This window comes from Perca fluviatilis, chromosome 5 (genome assembly GCF_010015445.1).
Source record: "Perca fluviatilis chromosome 5, GENO_Pfluv_1.0, whole genome shotgun sequence".
Taxonomy (NCBI): Eukaryota; Metazoa; Chordata; class Actinopteri; order Perciformes; family Percidae; genus Perca; species Perca fluviatilis.
In genome coordinates, this window is record NC_053116.1 from 41,128,067 (window position 1) to 41,148,186 (window position 20,120).

General features: G+C 42.4%; 1 protein-coding gene and 1 pseudogene across 1 annotated transcript; one reads left to right on the top strand and one right to left on the bottom strand.

Moving 5' to 3' along the window:
* Nucleotides 1–234: 234 nt before the first annotated feature.
* Nucleotides 235–9,660, bottom strand: LOC120559188 (ADP-ribosylation factor-like protein 8A). Its single transcript, XM_039800728.1, has 7 exons — nt 9,259–9,660; nt 5,673–5,753; nt 5,441–5,514; nt 4,434–4,527; nt 2,237–2,304; nt 1,511–1,581; nt 235–1,273 (listed from the first exon to the last, which is right to left on the bottom strand). Exons 1-7 carry the CDS (start codon nt 9,379–9,381, stop codon nt 1,221–1,223), a joined length of 564 nt encoding a protein of 187 aa, XP_039656662.1. The 5' UTR covers nt 9,382–9,660; the 3' UTR covers nt 235–1,220.
* A 721-nt stretch (nt 9,661–10,381) lies between these two features.
* Nucleotides 10,382–13,084, top strand: LOC120558425 (annotated as a pseudogene).
* Nucleotides 13,085–20,120: the final 7,036 nt, after the last annotated feature.

A 20,120-nucleotide genomic window follows, 5' to 3' on the forward strand; every position in this document is an offset into this window, starting at 1 on the left:
CGAGGAAAACGGTAAGAAAACCCTCTGCAGATTTGGTTCTGTCTGCCTGTAATTAATGCTTGTGCTCGTGTTGTGTTTGAGGTACCTGACCCGTTCACTACGGTAGGAATAAAGCTGTAGACGTCTGTAGCGTAGACTGTGAAACCCCTTCAGCTGTCCGTTACATGACCTAACTACGGTTGGATGTTGAGATCAAAAGTATTTCCTGGGAATTCTTGTTAAATTTGGCTTCGGTTTCCCAGGAATAAGACCTGCTAGCTGGCGTCCACTCGTGTCCTAAATACTGCTGGATGAGCAGAAGCACAAACACTTCTCTAAAATCTCATTAATGCTTTGAATTAAGTGTCAAACTACAGCGGCAACACTCCCGACACCTCAGAGACTCGGAAGAGAGGATGCTGCTCTGCCACATGAACTAATAGATATCACAAAAACATCAGAATGAAGACACAGGTCTGATTAATCAGCAGTTCTGTGGGTTTAAAATCACATTCTATATATGGGGAGGAATCCCAGATATGTGGGTGTGTCTCTCTGTCTGTGTGTGTGTGCCTGTGTGCCTGTGTGTGTGTGTGTGTCTGTGTGTGTGTGTGTCTCTCTGTGTGTGTAGTATGTGATATATTCCAGGAAAAGCTGCAAAGATTAATTAATTTGTTGTCAATTTAATTTGATAATCGGTTTGAAGTGATTTTTTATGAAATAACAGTAAAACTTGTGTGATGTCAGCTTGTTAAATGTGAATATGTTCTAGTGTCTTCTCTCCTCTGGGACAGGGAACTGAACAGCTTTGACTTGTGGACAAAACGAGACATTTAAAGGGGTCATCTTGGGCTTTTACGACATCTTTCTATTCAGTCGATTAATGCAGAAAATAAGTCGTAGTAGTTGCGTCCCTGATTCCCGGTAAGTCATCATTTTAAAACCGTGACAAGAAGTGATGTTTGTCTACGCGAGGAAACCGATCAGGAGGCTTTGGTTTTTGGGGTTTCTGACATGTTCTACCTGCATCTGGGCATCCCGGTTTTGATATCAGTGCATCCTGACGTGTCAGGGTGGGAGTAACAGGGGCTTTAATACAAGCATGGGGTAGATGGAAGGAAGGAGGAGGGGGTTTGATCAAAGAACAACTGTGTGTGTGTGTGTGTGTGTGTGTGTCTGTGTGAGAAGAGAGAGAGAGGACAGGTGGGCGTGGCCTGTTCTGTTGGGGGCGTGGCCTGTTCTCAGGAACTCCTCTTAGTCCGGGAGTGCTGGATCAACCACTGGAGAGTGATGTCTGCAGAGAGAGACAGACAGGACATCAGCAGAGAAAGAGAGAGAGTGGAGAGACACACAGACATACACACAGAGGGAAAGAAAAGGTGAACTAAAGGCTGATTAAAGGTTGGGTGTCTGCGCCATTCTAGCGTTTCATAGCAGAGCCGGTGTGTATTTCTGTGTGTCTGTCCAGATGTGTCTGTCTGTCTGTCTGTCTGTCTGTCTGTCTGTGTGTGTGTGTGTGTGTGTGTAGTACCGATGTTGTCTTTCTCCTTGCAGGAGATGGAGTAACAGCAGATCTCTCTGTCCTGGATGGCCGACAGGTTCCTGTTTAAAAAAAAAAAAAAAAACATGCAACCACAATCACTTCAAGTGCAAACAGTCAGATCCCAGAAATAGATTCATGCAGCAACGATAATCTGTAGATTGGCAGATGTTGCTAAACCCTTTGTTCTCCCTGTGTATCTACAGATGAAGTCCAAACTGTAACTTACATTCTCTGTAGCTCTGGCAAAGTGCCAAACATCTTTTGGACATATAACTTATAATAACAACCTCCATGTAGCAGATCCAACCTGCACAATGAATTATACACATATTTAAAGGGCTTCCTTTCTTTAGTCGTTCAGATTTTTCTGCAGAATGAGGACTTTGACTTTTGGTACTTTAATGTTTGTGCTGGTGTGTCTGCGTCGTTCTAGCGTTTCATAGCAGAGCCTGTGTGCGTGTTTCTCTCTGTGTGTCTGTAACTAAAACACACACACACACACACACACACACACACACACACACACACACTATGTGAAAGATGTTGCTATTTATTTTGTATCGATATATTTTTTCATATGAATGTGTGCAAACAATAAAGAAATAAAACAAACAAATGTGGCTCATATCTATTCAGTTCATCACGACTCCACGCTGCGTTTTACTCTTCACACTGATCAGACAACATGCGGTGTGACTCATACGTGACACTTACATCCTCTCTATGAGCTCCTTCTCATCCAGAGCTCCTTGTAGGTCCCTCTTGTTGCCCAGAACCAAAACCTGTAGACACACAGAAGAAAACAAACATCAGAGAATATAAAAACAGTCTGAGGGTCCTATCCTGCACCCGGCGCTGTGCGGCGCAAAGCCCGACCCAAGTATCTTTGCTAGTTTAAGCCTGACGCAGTTGTCAGTTTCCCGCCCAGCACCCGGTGCATTCTGGGTGTGCTGGTCTTACAGGGAGGTGTGTTCAGGTGCATTCTGGGTGTGCTGGTCTTACAGGGAGGTGTGTTCAGGTGCATTCTGGCGTGCTGGTCTTACAGGGAGGTGTGTTCAGGTGCATTCTGGGCGTGCTGGTCTTACAGGGAGGTGTGTTCAGGTGCATTCTGGGGCGAGTTGGTCTTACAGGGAGGTGTGTTCAGGTGCATTCTGGGCGTGCTGGTCTTACAGGGAGGTGTGTTCAGGTGCCATTCTGGCGCTGAGTCTTACAGGGAGGTGTGTTCAGGTGCATTCTGGGCGGCTAGTCTTACAGGGAGGTGTGTTCAGGTGCATTCTGGGGGCGCTGGTCTTACAGGGAGGTGTGTTAAGGTGCATTCTGGGCGTGCTGGTCTTACAGGGAGGTGTGTTCAGGTGCATTCTGGGGCTGGCGGTCTTACAGGGAGGTGTGTTCAGGTGCATTCTGGGCGTGCTAGTCTTACAGGGAGGTGTGTTCAGGTGCATTCTGGGCGCTAGTCTTACAGGGAGGTGTGTTCAGGTGCATTCTGCGGGGGGCTGGTCTTACAGGGAGGTGTGTTCAGGTGCATTCTGGGCGTGGGCTGGTCTTACAGGGAGGTGTGTTCAGGTGCATTCTGGGCGTGCTAGTCTTACAGGGAGGTGTGTTCAGGTGCATTCTGGGCGTGCTAGTCTTACAGGGAGGTGTGTTCAGGTGCATTCTGGGCGTGCTAGTCTTACAGGGAGGTGTGTTCAGGTGCATTCTGGGCGTGCTGGTCTTACAGGGAGGTGTGTTCAGGTGCATTCTGGGCGTGCTAGTCTTACAGGGAGGTGTGTTGACCAACAAAAACCTGGTCTAAAGTCAATAACGCAGCATTTCATTGTTATTTTAACAGAGCATTAGTAAAATGCTCCTAGGCTCGTGCACAGCACGTGCACACTATGCTTGTAACACACACACACAATTACTAATAAAAATATTAGGGTGTAAATCCTCCATCATAACAGCAATGCTCCAAGGTCCAAACATCGTCTGGCTTTTAAAGGGAATGGGAGATGATCTCTGATTGGTTGATGAATGGGAGATGATCTCTGATTGGTTGATTGCATGTTACGCCCCAAAACACACCTCTGATTAATGAAGACACTAAGGACAACCCTTTAGAACCAGGCGCCCTAAACACACCTGCACCAGGCGCTCCACACCGTGACCTCAGATGGTTAAAATAGGACCCTAACACTTTGCGGTCATCTCATGTTTTTATCTGTAGAAGAAACTATCGGCAGGGTTCAGTGTTTAGGTTTTTGTTGTTGTGTCTTTCTGCAGTGACCAACAGCATTGCTTTATTAAAAGAAATTAAAAAGAAATGAGGTTTCTGCCCCCGACAGCGACGATATGTTAGATTTAAACATTTCATCAGTCGGAGGGAATCTAAGCTTTGTGGCTGAATCATAGAGGAAGGTACAAAGTGCTGAGGTCACTAAACCATAAAATCATCAGACACACACAAACATTTCCTTCCTTGTTTATAAGAGATGTCAGCTAAAGTAAAAAGAGCTGGTGTTCTGCTCGTGTTATCGGGTCCAGTGTCGGGTTCGGTCGAGGGTTTAGTCAGACTTTGGTTTGCTCAGTTCAGTTCAGGTCTAACTGTTGAGTCTGGTGCAGCTAATTCATTCCTAATGTACTGAGTCACTCTGTGCACCTCAGGTGGCTCCGATAGATATCTGTCTTAAAACAAAAAGGGAAGTGGAAGGGGGATTTCACAACTGCCTCAGTCAGGACACACATTTGATCCCAAAGTCCTGTTCTTTTGACTAGTGTGAGCGCTCCGTACTGTACGACCAGAGCAGGGGGAATGAGAGGGGGAAACGCCAGAGCAGGGGGGAATGGGAGGGGGGTAACACCAGAGGAGGGGTAATGACAGAGGGAAACGTAGCAGTGTAAATGAAGCCTGAGCAGGTTCTGGTTCTGTTCTTACAGGAATCCCCTGCAGCTGCGGTTTGTCCAGCAGGTTGTGGAGTTCGTTCTTGGAGGCTTCGATCTTCTCTGGGTCCGCTGCGTCCACCATGTAGCTACAACAGGAAGACAACACCGTCAAATCATCTGTGTGTAGCAGTAAGAAGGTCATTCAGAAGGGATTCATCACCAGAACTATAGCTGACTCAGCTTCTGTCTTTTTAGCACTAAATCAGAAAAATGCTGATTAATGTGTGGATTATTTTTCATACAGAAATGGCAGTAAATGCTCTCAAAATATGGAAGATTTCCTGCTCTTTTCTTTCAAGAAACAGCCACACACACGCGCACACATGCGCGCACGCAGCACACACACACACGCACACACACGCACACACACACACACACACAGCGTGAGACTGCTATTTCAGAGAGAGGGAGAGCCTGTATGAGGCAGAGGCATTGATACAGTACACTGACAATAATAATACTTTGTTTACATTTCTGAATGTGCAATTTATTATTATTATTATTATTTGTGAAGCACCATTCAGTTATAATGTGACTGTGAACTACAAACTGACAGCAGTTTGTAGTTTCTGTATGTATTACCATTTATCAGCAACACAGTTAAAATGGGGGAAATGTGAAAAATTGTGTTGCAGGTCAATTTCAGGTGTGCATCCCTAAATTTTCTGCCTGCGCCCCTAAAAGATTTCAGTTAGGAGCTACAGTGCTCCTAGTAAAAAAAAAAAAAAAAAAAAAAGTAGTCTGGAGCCCTGAAATATCTCTCACACACACACACACACACACACACACACACACACACACACACACACACACACACACACACACACACACACACACACACACACACACACACACACACACACACACACACACACACACACACACACACACACACACACACACCTGTGTCATTAAGTACTGTCATGTTTGGACCCAGCTGAGACATCCCAGTGACCTGTTTAGGGGACGGTAACCAGAGTTTAGGGAACCAGGACTTACACGATAGCGCTGACTCCTCGACAGTAACGCTCCCACATGCTCCTGAACCGAGGCTGGCCGCCGATGTCCCACAACTGGAGACACAGGGACAGTTAGAGACCGCACTCAGGACTGGTTAATGCAGGAGATAGGGAGGGGGAGGGAGAGGGAGGGAGAGAGAGAGAGAGAGACAGGGAGAGAGAGAGACAGACAGAGAGAGACAGACAGAGAGAGGTGTACGATGAGTACTAACCTTGATGGTGACGTTTCCCTTAGTGATCTTCCTCATGTTGAATCCGACCGTAGGAATCATGTCTTCACTGAACTGGCCAGACTGACACACACACACACACACACACACACACACGTTATTATAGGAAAAACTAGCCTCAATATAAACCAAAAAACCAAATTGATATATTTGTGTATTTTATATGATCAGTTTTTGTCTTCTCGTCTTTATTGTTTTATTGACTTTATGTTTCTCTGTCAAAGTACTTTATGAACTCTGTTTTAATGGTGCTGTAGTTATTACTAAACCCCCCCAAAAATCTATTCTGTACACAAGAGGCTGATGTGACCGGACAGACGAGGTCACTACCTAACGACCTCCGGCCGGGTTCAATATCCTCCTGCACACGGGCTGTGTGGCGTGAGCGTGGCGTTTATGTAGCGTGGTGTTTTCTCTCTTTACCACCAGAAAGGTGTCTGATGCGGCGCTGCTGCTGCTGCTGCTAGCCTTGTCTGGACACATGGATGTTTCCCATAAAACATAAATACATTCTGATCTGATTACAGCAGAGACAACGTCGGCAGTATTGACGGCAGAATAGGCTCCAGAATATTTCCTTCTGGATTGACAGGTGACATATTTAAAATTACATTTATGTCAAAACCTCGAGACTTTAGAACATCAACATGTCATTTATTAATATGTATTTGTGTCTAAATGACATATAAACATCTTTTCATATTCTATGATGCCTGGAAATGCTTCCAACACGCTGGCGTGAAAAATAGGCGTCGGTTCTATTTCTAGCATGCAGGCGTTTTCGCTCGAGCAGGCAGTGTGCACGCTCTAACCTGTTAACATGGGAGCCCAAATTAAAAAGTACAGGAGGCCTTTTACTGATAACTGCAATAATAATGTCTCTGCAGTACACTTTATACAACGGTTTAAATACAACTGTCTATTGACTTTACAACTAGTTATTCTCTTTACTTTATGTATTGTTTGTTCATATCTAGATTGGTTTCTATACTCTTTCCCTCTACATCTTGCTGCTGCTGCAACAATGTGAATTCCCCCAATGTGGAATTAAAATAGATTAACAACAAAACATCTGCATTTATAGCAAAGGCTAAAACATCCACCGGTGCAGATGTGAAAGCAACTGTGCTTACTTAAAAGCAGATATTTAATATTTCTCTCATTGACTATGGTCTATATTGACGACGATAGCTCCGTCCCCTTCCTCTGTCTTTGTGTTGGGGTTCTAACCTCCGGTGGATGTGTGAGGACTATGGTTAACTGCTCCTCAGATCTCTGCAGGGTAAATCCAGACAGCTAGCTAGACTATCTGTCCAATCTGAGTTTTCTGTTGCATGACTAAAGATACTTTTGAACGTCCACATGTTCCACCAAAACCAGTTCCTTCCTGAGACTCTTTAGCAGAGGCACCGTGGCTCCGTCTGGAGCTTAGCCCCGCCCACGATGATTGTGATTGGTTTAAAGAAATGCCAATAAACCAGAGCACGTTGTTCTCCCATCCAGGAATGCTGTGTGGACTAGCCAGACCTTCCTCTGCAGCGCTGTGGAGGAGGAAGGTCTGGCAATGCGAGACTACATTAACACCAACACAGATGTGACTTCTAGTCACTACTTTATACAACCTGTCCTCTGCCTCATTCTGTTGCTCCTGAAACTTTTGCCTTCTTTCTTTGTGAATGTTAAATAGTTATAAGTTTGTGTTATTTCAGAAACAGAAAAGCATTTATTGATGCAGTAAGTTACACTTACGTGCACTTTGCCGTGGTGTTTTGGTGCATACACAAACATATTGAACATTAATAAGAACAAACAATAAATACCAAAACAGAAACATTAATATACAAACAAAACAGCCGTGCAGCATCAGAGAAAGGAGGCCGAATGTTTCTGTATTTGTTTATTTTATATTATTGCTTAGGACTTTATTGGAACCGTTTGGAGGATTTGGTTTTTTAAATCCGATCACGGGTTTCAAATTTAACATGCGCACGTTTTGGGTTTCCGTAGCGACCAGGCGCTTGTTGTGTTGCAGCAATGGAGCACAGTAAGCGGTGCTCTAGTGGGGCTTTATTTTACGTTGAAAAAAAAGCCCCATCAAACTGCAACCCACCATTGAATCAAAATAATTTTTAATTTGGACATTTCTTATTTGTGAAATAAGCATGTGACCCGTTTCAACTCCACCGCTCAAAGAATCAGAATCGAAAGGAAGAATCAGAATTGTCAAAATCCAAACGATGCCCAACCCTATTATTGATTGTGTGTGTTTATATGTGTGCTTGCTAGTTACTTGGGATAACATTACCGAGCACTGGACTCATTTACAAAGGCAGACTGGTGAGGAAGGCCAATAACATTGTAATCTGACTACACACACCCCCCCCTATTAAACTACTGCCATCTAGGCCTCGTTTCTGACCAAGAACAGATCCAAATTCTCTTTTGTACCACAAGCCATAAGTCAGTCAATAAGCTGGATGTCCAGCTGGCCTGGTCATACCCAGGGCTGTATAGTGTAGTGTCTGATGTCGTGCTGCAAACCCCACTGCCCCACAGGGACAATAAAGTTATCTACTAGCAACCAAGGCAAGTTCCTAGTAACTACTACTTATACTGGCAACACATCTATTCACTTTGTATCTTGTTTTTTTAATAGTTGTGTGTGTGTGTGTGTGTGTGTGTGCATCTGTGGGTGTGGCTGTGTGTGTGTGTGTGTGTGTGTGTTTGTGAAGTAGATTCTTTCAATATCCAAAACTTTAAACAAGCTAATTTCATTTTTATGCTTTGTTTTTACTGCTCTTTGACTCCTGTTTATTATGTCTTGTATATTCTGTGTGTCTGTGTGTTTGTGTGTGTGTGTGTCTGATATTTTGCTGCTGTAGCACATAATGGATCAATAAAGTTAAATGCAATCTAAATACTGTATGTTTCTAGTTTCCTGGCAAAGCCACATTAGGTTTAATGTTTAACAGTAATCATCATCATCTTCTCTCAGTGACATCAATAACACAGATTTTATGTGCGTGTCTGTGTGTGTCTCTGTGTGTGTGTGTGTCTGTGTGTGTGTGGCTGTGTATCTGTGTGTGTGGCTGTGTGTGTGTCTGTGTGTACGTGTGTATGTCTCTGTGTGTGTGTGTGGGTGTGTGTGTGTGTGTCTGTGCCCGTGTCTGTATGTGTGTACGTGTGTATGTCTCTGTGTGTGTGTGTGTGTGTGTATGTGTGTGTCTCTCTGTGTGTGTCTAACGGTAAACTCATCTTCTCTCAGTAACACAGATGTGTATTTATGTGTTATTTGTTTCTGTATTTATGGTGTTTATTTTATAATATTGTTGTTTGTATGTATGCACCATCAACCAAGGCACGTTCCCAATAACTACTACTAATATGTATATATATACTACTACTACTACTACTACTACTACTGGCAATAACTGCCTCTCTGATCATCTGATCCATACACCGTCTCGCGCTGACCTCACCGCTGCAGGATAACAATGGATGCAGCCGGATGCTAACTGACAGCTGACGTTAGCACGTCCCGTTAGCATCCATTAAAACACTGACTTACCGCTATCACGTTGACGAAGGTGGTTTTCCCCGAGTACTGCAGCCCCACCAGGGTCAGCTCCATCTCTTCTTTCCAGAAGAGCGCCTTGAACCAGTCCAGCAGTTTGTTAATTAGCGCTATCATCTTTGTCGTCTGATGCTAATGCTAAAGCTAGCTGCGGGGCGGCGGCTAGGTGGCTATGCTAGCTAGCTTCTCTCTTCTTCTTCAGTCTATTTTTTATTTTTTGGGACGCTGACAGTCACTGTGACAACCACGCACGGTTACAGCGAAACATACGACACCGGCCGACTCTGTAAGAACCGGAGAAAAGATGTAATAAGACGGTGTTTAAATGTCCGCTGTGTGTTTACTAGCTACGCCTTTTCCTTCCAGCGCCGTCAAGTCAGATATTACACATCGCACCACATCCGGTGCGGCCTTTCAAAATAAAAGAAAACGCTCGTCTTCGTTTAGTCGCTTAGTTTAAATCAGAATGAAGATAGATAGAGGATATTTAATAACACGGTGTATTCAGCCTGTAGTTTGACGCGTTTGTTTATGATTCATGTATTATATTGACCGTTACTAGCTACGTCTTTTCCTACTAGCTCCATCAAGGCAGATAGTGTACGTAAAACCACATCCGGTGTAGATTTTCAAAATAAAAACGCTCGTCTTCGCTTAGTCAAAAAAACATGATTTCCAAATTAGAACAGAAGATAAAATATATGACTTCATTGTCATTGTACAAGTACAACGAGATTAAGATTGCAACCTCCTTATCAAAGCTTATGAAAAATAAGTAAATAAGTAGGAATAGGCTAAATAAATGAATGCAAGTAAGAAAAAAAGGTAAAAGTACAAATGAACTTATATTGACAATTTCAATGTATTTCGATTATTGAAGGTATTCGACCAAATGAATGTACATTTGTAAAACTGTTAATAAAAAAGGTTGTCGGCTCTACTTCCTGTTTGGGTGGGGTTGATGGAGGAAGAAGAGGAAGAAGAAGAGACAGACAAAGGTAAATACCGCTGTGTAATAACAACACTGCCCCCTGGTGGTGACATGGGATGATCATCTAAAACAGATAAAGCACCACCTGCTGGTGAGAAAGCAGAATGTCAGCTGTGTACTTTAAAGGATGGAAAGTGAAACTTAAAGCTGATTTCTACATTAATGAACGGAGCTGAGACGCCATAACAGGTTGTAAGATCTCTGCTGGAAAACACACACACACACAACTGCAGGAGGAAGAAGATTTTGGAAGATTTGAAGCAGTCAAGAGAAGGGACAGTAACTCGGTGAGTCCTGCTTTTGAGAGACATTTAGATACGAAGACAGATGGCTGAGAAAACTGCTCTTTTTGAAAGTTTCCTGAACTGCCATGTGTGTTCAGAGACTTTCACAGATCCTGTGTCTCTGAGCTGCAACCACAGCTTCTGTTCAAGCTGCCTGCACACATTCTGGGAACAAGCTAACAACAAAAACTGTCCCATTTGTAAAAGAAAGTCCTTAATGGATGAACCAGAAGTGAACTTTGCACTGAAGGAACTGGCTGACAACTTTGCGGGGAGACAGAAATCTGGATCATCTGAGACGGGAAAAGAAAAGAAGAAAGAGGAGGTGGTGTGTGATAAACATCCAGAAGTCCCTTATTGGTTCTGTAAGGATGAAGATAAAGCTGTGTGTCCTGTCTGTGAGTTTCCTCTCCACCACGGTCACACGGTGGTTCCTGTAGAACAAGCAGTCAGAGATCTGAAGGAGCAGCTGGAATCTGACTTACAGTCTCTGCAGGACAAGAGGGACAAACACAGACGAGTGGAGGAAACATACGATGAAATAACTCACCACTCCAAGAATCAGCTGCTGTCTACAGAGAGTCAGATCAGAGCCGAGTTCAACAAGCTGCACCAGTTCCTGAAAGAGGAAGAGGAGTCCAGACTGGCAGCTCTGAGGGAGGAAGAGCCAGGAGAGGGAATCCGTCAGCAGAGAGATGAAGAGGATTCAGGAGCAGATCTCCTCTCTGTCAGACAGCATCTCTGCTGTGGAAGCAGACCTGCAGAAAGACAGCGTGCGTTCCTCAGCAGTTATAAAGCCTCTCAGAGCAGAGCCAGAGTCCAGTGCTCGCTGTCAGATCCACAGCTGCTCTCAGGAGCACTGACAGATGTGGCCAAACATCTGGGCAACCTGTCCTTCAGAGTCTGGGAGAAGATGAAGGACAAGGTCCACTTCAGTCCCGTCATTCTGGACCCAAACACCACACACCCCCATCTCTATCTGTCTGATGATCTGACCAGTGTGAGACGTGGAGACACAGACCAGAAGCTTCCAGACAATCCAGAGAGACACACTTACTATGCCTCTGTTCTGGGCTCTGAGGGTTTCAGCTCAGGGAAACACAGCTGGGAGGTGGAGGTGGGAGATTATCCTGATTGGGTTCTGGGTTTAACTAAAGAGTCAGCTGACAGGAAGGGAGAGCGAATACATTCACCAGAATATGGAACCTGGTGTTTATTACATCGCAGTGGAGAATACACTGATGGATCTGGTAAGAGTGTCACAGTGAAGAAGAGTCTCCAGAGGATCAGAGTCCAGCTGGACTATGAGGGGGGGGAGGTGTCCTTCTACAACTCTGAAGACAAGACTCACATCTCCACTCTCAGAGACACTTTCACTGAGAAACTCTTCCCTTTGTTTAATATTGGGTCAGCAGGTGATGCTAAAACTGCAGAAATCAAAATATGTCGGGCTGAGATTTCTATGTGATGTTCAGGGAGGACGGAGAGAGATCATGTGGTGGAGGGGTTAAGTTAGAGAGATCCAGAAGATCTGGTCTGTTTTATTAACTACAGGATGGAGCACATTCCTCCGTTGTTGTTTAACTCTCGTGGTGGATGAGATGGTAAAGAAATGTGGTCCTGCCTGTTTCTTATTTTTTTTTATCGTTTTTAATTGTTCTTTAATGCTTTAATTTTTTAAGAAAAAATAAAGGCTAAATAAAGGTGGTTGCTTTTGGAGCAAAAGAGGAACGATTAAAAGTCAGCGGTCAGCTTAAAAAACGACAATGTTAAAAACAACAGACAAAGCCAGAAATCTTGGTGTAGTCCTGGACCCAGACCTGAATGTTAACAGCCACATTAAGACCATTACAAAGTCAGCCTATTACCACCTTAAGAATATCTCAAGGGTTAAAGGACTTATGTCTCAGCAGGATTTGGAAAAACTGGTCCATGCTTTTGTACACTATAAACCCCCCAGACCTCTCAGGTGGTCTGGGACAGGTCTACTTGTTGTTCCCAGAGTCAGAACTAAACAGGGGGAAGCAGCGTTCAGTTTTTATGCTCCACATATCTGGAACAAACTCCCAGAAAACTGCAGGTCCGCTGCAACTCTCAGCTGCCTTTCTTTAAGTAATTGTTAACTTCTTATATTGCACTGTCAATTTGACTCTTGTCTTTTATCTAGTGGTATTTTTGAACAGATAATGTACATATTTCTGAGAATTTCTCCAACGCGGGTGTGACATTGATTTTATGATAAAATCTAAAGGAAAACAGTTTGAAGTGTTTAGGATTTTGCAAAGTTTCCCTTGTATTGATTAAACAAAGCCTTATAGCGACGGCGATATTGTAAGAGAAGTACTTTCACTCTTGTTATGGGTAACAGAGTACAAAGTCACATGTTCCTGCGGGGCCCGTGGTGGATGAGATGGTAAAGAAATATGGTCCTGCCTATTTTTAATTAAAAAAATATTTTTTTATCGTTTTTAACTGCTCTTTAATGTTTTATGTAAAGCACTTTGAATTGCGCTGTTGCTGAAATGTGCTCTACAATTTAAATAAATCTGCCTTGACTTGCCTTGGATTGTCTTCCCATTGACCTGCAACTTTTTGTTTTTCTGAGTCATAGTTTTAAATGAAAAACCTTTTTCAACATTTTGGTCGTTTCTATAGACACTTTTTTTGGCTTTCCCTGATGTTTTTGTCACTTTTTTATGACATTTTTGTCTCCTTTTTTCAAAGTTATTTTATCAATAGTTTTTTCTTCAAATGCTATTAATTTGACTAAAACACCCAAATTCAATGAAAGTATTGAACTGATTATTTATTTAACTTGTTAAGAACCATCAACGTTATTCTTTTGGACAATTTGGTTGAAAGAAACCCAAATTTCTGATATAGAAACTCTTTGAAATTGGGTCAGATTAGACCCAAGGAAACAGGAGGGTTAAACAACATACTGCTCTCTTAAGGGTTGTTTAATACACTAAATACTTTTGTGTAAATCTGCTGCAAGAACTGAGACGAGTAGATTCTCTCAGATCATTTAAAGAAGAAGTTTGATTACTTTTCATCTGTTAACTATCAGAGTTTTAATAACTTTATCACATTAATACATTCAGATTTATAAATGTCTGTAAAACTGAGTTTCTCCTCAAAAGCTCCACTTTAAATCTCATGTTTACCAGAGATGTTAGGATAAAGGATAAAAACTGACTAACGGACTAAATCAATCTGAGTTAACTCAAACTAAAACAACGGATTAGTTGACTGATTGAGTCAGAGGAGGCACACACACACACACTCACACAGAGACAAACACACACACACACACAGACACAAACACACACACACACACACACACACACACACACACACACACACACACACACACACACACACACACACACACACACACACACACACACACACACACACACACTCACAGAGACACACACACACACAGAGACCAACCAGTGAATGATGATGTCATTATTCTCCTGCTATTTGTTTACCATGTGTGACTGTTGACTGTCAGACATTTTCTGGGATTTACACAAACAAACTCCGTCTACTTCCTTGTTTGTGCTTCTTTAAATGTCTGAAAACTGCAGAAATCATTTGATAAAGTTTATTTTTCTCTGCGAGAATAAATCTAAATTAGAGAAGCTCAAAAACTGCATAAAAACCAAACAGATCCATAAAATATATTGACATTAAGATTGTTTAAATCTGTTTGTGTTATCAATGAATCTGTTGATAGATTCAATAAAATATCACAACATGAAAACTGAAACTGTGTTGGGATATATTTGTTTAATAAATCATTTCAATGATTAATAAAAGGACCTTTGGTCAGGAGACGAAACATATACAGAAATAATAAATATTATACATTTACAGTTTTTTACAATCACTTTGCTACTAATTTCAGAAGACACACGGACACACACACACACACACACACTCTATGTTGGACGGGGACAGAAGGATTTTTGTTTTAGGCACAAGATCCTTTTAGGAGAAAATCAATATGTATCTAAATCTGTGTGTTGTCTGACAGCACAGATGGACAAAATCAATGTGGATAATTACACCAGGCCTTCTGTTAAGAGTTCATGTGGTGGATGGTTTAAAGCTAACCTGACTCCGCCAGATGGATTGCTTCGCATTTGCTCGACATATCCATCTGGGAACTTTCCGTTGGAGAACTTTTGGGAAGGGGCGAAAACACTGGTTATCTGATTGGATAAACCATCTGTCTATCACCTATGTTGGTGATAGACAGGCCAAATCAACCAATCAGATCCACGAAGCGTATGAAAATACAACCACAAGCCAGGCTACCCCTGCTGCTGCTGCAGGCAAAGCATAGCCCGTTAGCTCAGCAAGCTAGCAACATGTCGGTAAAGGAGATTTACCGTTTGTGTAACGAGAATTTAGGAATAAAAGGCCCCATTTCAGGTTCCCGGTCCATATTCCAAAAGAAGGATCCAAGAGAAAAAAGCATTAGCGAGTGGCTAACAGAATTAGGGCTACCGCTGTCTGAAAATACTGGTTAGCTGATTGGATAAACCATCTGTCTATCACCACCTAACCCGCCTCAAAACCAACGCTGATTGGCCCGTTCGTTTGGCGAACGGCTCCAAATTTTCTCTATCTCAAGATGCCAGACTGATCTGCGAGTGGAAAACTGGAGCTCGCCAGATCAGGACGGTCTCACCAGGCTAGTTTAAAGCGCCCATATTCTGCTCATTTTCAGGTTCATAATTGTATTTAGAGGTTGTACCAGAATAGGTTTACATGGTTTAATTGTCAAAAAACACCATATATTTGTTGTACTGCACATTGCTGCAGCTCCTCTTTTCACCCTGTGTTCAGGTCTCTGTTTTAGCTACAGAGTGAGACATCTCACTGCTGTAACATCTTTGTTGGGAGTCGCACATGCTCAGTAGCTATGTAAGACTACATGCTCAGTAGCTAGGTAAGACTACATGCTCAGTAGCTAGGTAAGACTACATGCTCAGTAGCTAGGTAAGACTACATGCTCAGTAGCTAGGTAAGACTACATGCTCAGTAGGACTACATGCTCAGTAGCTAGGTAAGACTACATGCTCAGTAGGACTACATGCTCAGTACCTAGGTAAGACTACATGCTCAGTAGCTAGGTAAGAACTACATGCTCAGTAGCTAGGTAAGACTACATGCTCAGTAGCTAGGTAAGGACTACATGCTCAGTAGCTAGGTAAGACTACATGCTCAGTCGCTAGGTAAGTACTACATGCTCAGTAGCTAGGTAAGACTACATGCTCAGCAGCTAGGTAAGGACTACATGCTCAGTAGCTAGGTAAGGACTACATGCTCAGTAGCTAGGTAAGACTACATGCTCAGCAGCTAGTTAAGAATACATGCTCAGTAGCTAGGTAAGGACTACATGCTCAGCAGCTAGGTAAGACTACATGCTCAGTAGCTAGGTAAGACTACATGCTCAGCAGCTAGGTAAGGACTACATGCTCAGTAGCTAGGTAAGGACTACATGCTCAGTAGCTAGGTAAGACTACATGCTCAGTAGCTAGTTAAGACTACATGCTCAGTAGCTAGGTAAGGACTACATGCTCAGCAGCTAGGTAAGGACTACATGAGCTAGCTAGCTGTTTCTCTAACTTCAGTCAGTACAAGGCAGGATTGGCCGAGAGACTTCTTCTAAACGAGGGAGCACTTCCAACTTTGTGTGGAATCCCTGCAGAACAGGGACATGGAAGTAGTTCTTTTGTAGATTACGGTGAATTTGTGTGTGTTGTAGCAGTGTTTTGCCATTGAGAACGAGCTAGCATGCTAACGGTTAGCCCCCTAGCCAGCTCGTTTCGGCTAGTGATGTAGAAAGCCGTGCAGATTTTGACCAGCTCACCAGGAGACTGAAGGCAGGACACATTCAGAAACCAGATCTCACTCAGAACACCATGGATGGTTTTTTTTCAAAGTTTGTATGTGTGTGGAAGCACCAGAGACACAAAATAACTCCCCAAATCCCAGAAAAAGGGATTTTTTTCAAAATATGGGCACTTTAAGTTAGAGAGATCCATAATATCTGGTCTGTTTTAGTAAACTACATGATGCAACACATTCCTCGGTTGTTGTTTAATATACTAAATATTTTTGGTGTAAATCTGCTGCAAGAACTGGGACGAGTGGATTCTCTGAAATCATTTAAAGCAGTTTATTTTCCAAAGATGAGCAACAAACTTAAGTTTAAACATGAATGTTATTTTGTCAAATAGATTTTCATTTTAAATCCCAGAAAGTGTAGAAATATTTCTATATTCTAGATGTGTTATTCTCATTATTATAGTGTATACCCTGTACATGTATAGATTTGAGTGTATCAGACTGATCTCATGAAATGGTGTATGTAAGGTTTAGCCTCATGGTGGAAGGAGGAGACATGGACTCAGGAGTTCTTCACCGGGTGCTTTGATTTATTTCTCCCCCATTCACGGGAAAAGTGCGGTTGTGCATGGATGAATTATTACAAAAATATATCAAAAACAACAAGGAAACTAAGTACAAACTATTTAAATTATCATGCTAAACAAATATTAAACAATAAAAAAGCCTAAATCAGGCCCTGACTATTGGGCACCGGCACCCTTCCAGGCCAAAACTGTTCTGCCCCAAGGAGCCTCTGCCTCCTTCCTTTATACCAGAAGCCCCTCCTACAAGACAAACCAAAGTTAATTGGAAATCAATCAACCCCATCATGTTACCTCAACATTCCAAAATATTTCTGGCTACATCAATACACAAGATACCAACTATAAAACCAGAAATTAAATGTTATATGCTGAACAAGCTTTTCAAAAACAGAAAACTTTAGACACTCCAGTACCCCCGTACTGGCTTACACTTGGACTGTTCCAGGTCCTCCCCCCTATAAATTACTCCGGACTCCGTCACTTGGTGAAGGAGACATTTTGATGACCTTGGGTAAATTCATTAACCTAAAATAAATGACTTGAAATTAACTGTGTATGTGTCGTAATTATCAAATCATGTTTTCTACTTTTTCGACTAGTACTTAAATACATTGAAAGGAAATAACATGAATTGACAAGCCATGTGTCCATTGATGCAAGCCCACATGGTAATGGTAATGCTAATGCTACCAGTCATATGCTAATGCTCATGCTAGGGTTAGCTTAGCATGCTAGGACCAATGCTACCACTGGCTTAAATGAAGGCATGGGGTAACCCCATGACGGTGTATGTATGACACGTCAATTCATATGCCATTATTGGCATGTTATCAAGATGCATATTTGCTTTTTAGCGTGTTTATCAACGCTGTTTGGCCTCCATTGACTTACATTACTGTGCGATTGCGTGTGAATTGATGCCGTAGAGAGTAGTATGAAAGGGTGAAAATCTACGTAGGGATGTTGGGGGGGGTGTTGTAGATGGGTCAAACACAGGACTTTCACCCAGGAGACCGGGGATCGGGTCCCACGTTTGACGTTACCTAACCCCGTTTTTTTTTTCCTAAACTCAAGGGTTGCTTTCTTCTCGCGATAACACACCACATGGTTTCCTTCGGTCAGGAGACAAAACATATATACAGAAATACAAAATATTCTAAATGTAATGAACTTTTTTTGAACTGAAACACTGTTTTTTGTTTTGTTTTGTTTCCCCTTCATCACAGCAGAGACCTGCTCATTAATTAAACTTTATTTAAACACTAACTGGAGGACTTAAAGGTACAATATGTAACATTTCGTCTTTAAGATGTCTAAAAACGACCATACCTATGTTATATATTTTTATGAGTTGTGTTCTTACACTATCCCAAATGTTTCGACCAAATGTCAAACCCAGAGAAATCTGTTATTTTATTTTCAGACACGGCACGTTTCCTTTAGTCGCCCGTCAGTATATATAACGGCTAACAGATATATATAACCTTTCACCCTCCAGTTACTCTAACTTCCGTCAGAACACTGGCACCAAGATGATACGTTCAGGGGTAATTGTAAATCATACAATGTCACAGAAAAAAAATACTTGTAACCGTAATACCGCTTTTTTTTGCCATACAGCATCATTTTGTGATTAATTACATCCCACTTTTTATCACAGTAATACAACAGAGACCTTATCTATTTTGAAAGTTTAATATCGATACCAGCTTAGTCATTTTAGTATGACTGTTTCGACCACAGTTAACAGGACTAACCCACAAATAACTTCACTAGTAACGTTAACGTTAGCTGTATAGATAGACGATTAATCTAATGCTAATTTAGCCAGCTAGCACACCCCGGTCTGTCTACCTCACTCCCCCGGCGCAGAGAGACTCAGTCGGGATGACAGCTGACAACAGCCCCGGGACATATAGCTAGCTAGCTAGTTACCGTTAGCCCCCAGTCAGCTATTAGCCAGCTACTTTTATTACAGCAACCCCCCCCCGGCCAGAACTTATCTCCAGTGCCTGGTGCTTACGACGCTAAGGGCAGTTTAATTAAACGTCGGGAAACAGACTATATCAGACCCAGCACCGAGTCACAACAGCATCCATCCATAGCTGTCTTTACGTTTAGCTGTCTTTACGGTTAGCTAAATTAACCCGACAAAAGGTGGGTTAAGCACCAAAACGAAAAGTTAAGATTACTGAAAAGTGAAGGGGAGATAATTCCGGGCAGCTGCGAGATGTTCTGCTGCTGCACAACAGGCAGCGAACGTCCTCGCCGTCGCGGAGATTCCCCCGGCAATCCCCCCCCACACCGTCTCTCAGCCTCGTTTAGTAGCTAGCTAGCGTTACAACAAACCCCGTCCGCCCCGGTGTTGAAACCATCCAAAAGGTGACATTGATATGTGAAATATTTTGTGTTTTAGCTGCTGGCTACGGTTAGCTTGCTGGCTCACTAGCTAACTGGTCAGCTACAAATACAAATCTAATCAAGAAAAACGTAATTATGTTATGCATTCTGGGTGTGCTGGTCTTACAGGGAGGTGTGTTCAGGCAACCCAGTCTCACGTCAGTTCGTGATGGCATTATGAAATTAAATCTATTAGAACGTGATACCCTCACGTTATTGTGAAGATTTACGTGTTGGGGTCACGTTTTTTATACTAATGTATTAATAAAAATTAAAAAAAACAAATCGGGCGGCCCCCCCAAAAAAAAAAAAAATTTTTTATAATTGCTGTTTTAATCAACATTTATTCACCAGATCTTATAACGGTTTATATGTATTTCTTTTAATGTTATTATTTCGGTCTATTTCGGCCAGGGAAGCTGGATTGTTTTGTTGTTTATTGATATTTTTAAAACTATAACGCTACATCTTTCAACATGTATTTAGCTGTTATCATGGTATGCATTTCTTTATTTTAATAATATTATTTCGGTCTTATTACCGGTAAATATTACAGTAAATAAGACAGAACAGTAGGTTACGATATGAGCGAGCTGGGCGCATTCAAAGCCGATGTCCCACGATGCAATGCGGGCATTCATTCACAGAATCAGACAGCGATCAGCGGGTCTTTAACGCCTGTATCACTTCATACGTTTGGGATCATGTAGAGCGTTGTTATAGCGA

What these genes read in the sequence shown, in the direction of transcription:
- LOC120559188 (XM_039800728.1), bottom strand. Translation starts at nt 9,381, where the DNA reads ATGATAGCGCTAATTAACAAACTGCTGGACTGGTTCAAGGCGCTCTTC. An exon ending in AGGGAAACGTCACCATCAAG is followed by an intron (nt 5,515 to 5,672) that starts GTTAGTACTCAT and finishes CTGTGTCTCCAG; the next exon opens with TTGTGGGACATCGGCGGCCA. An exon ending in CAAGGAGAAAGACAACATCG is followed by an intron (nt 1,274 to 1,510) that starts GTACTACACACA and finishes CTCTCTCTGCAG; the next exon opens with ACATCACTCTCCAGTGGTTG.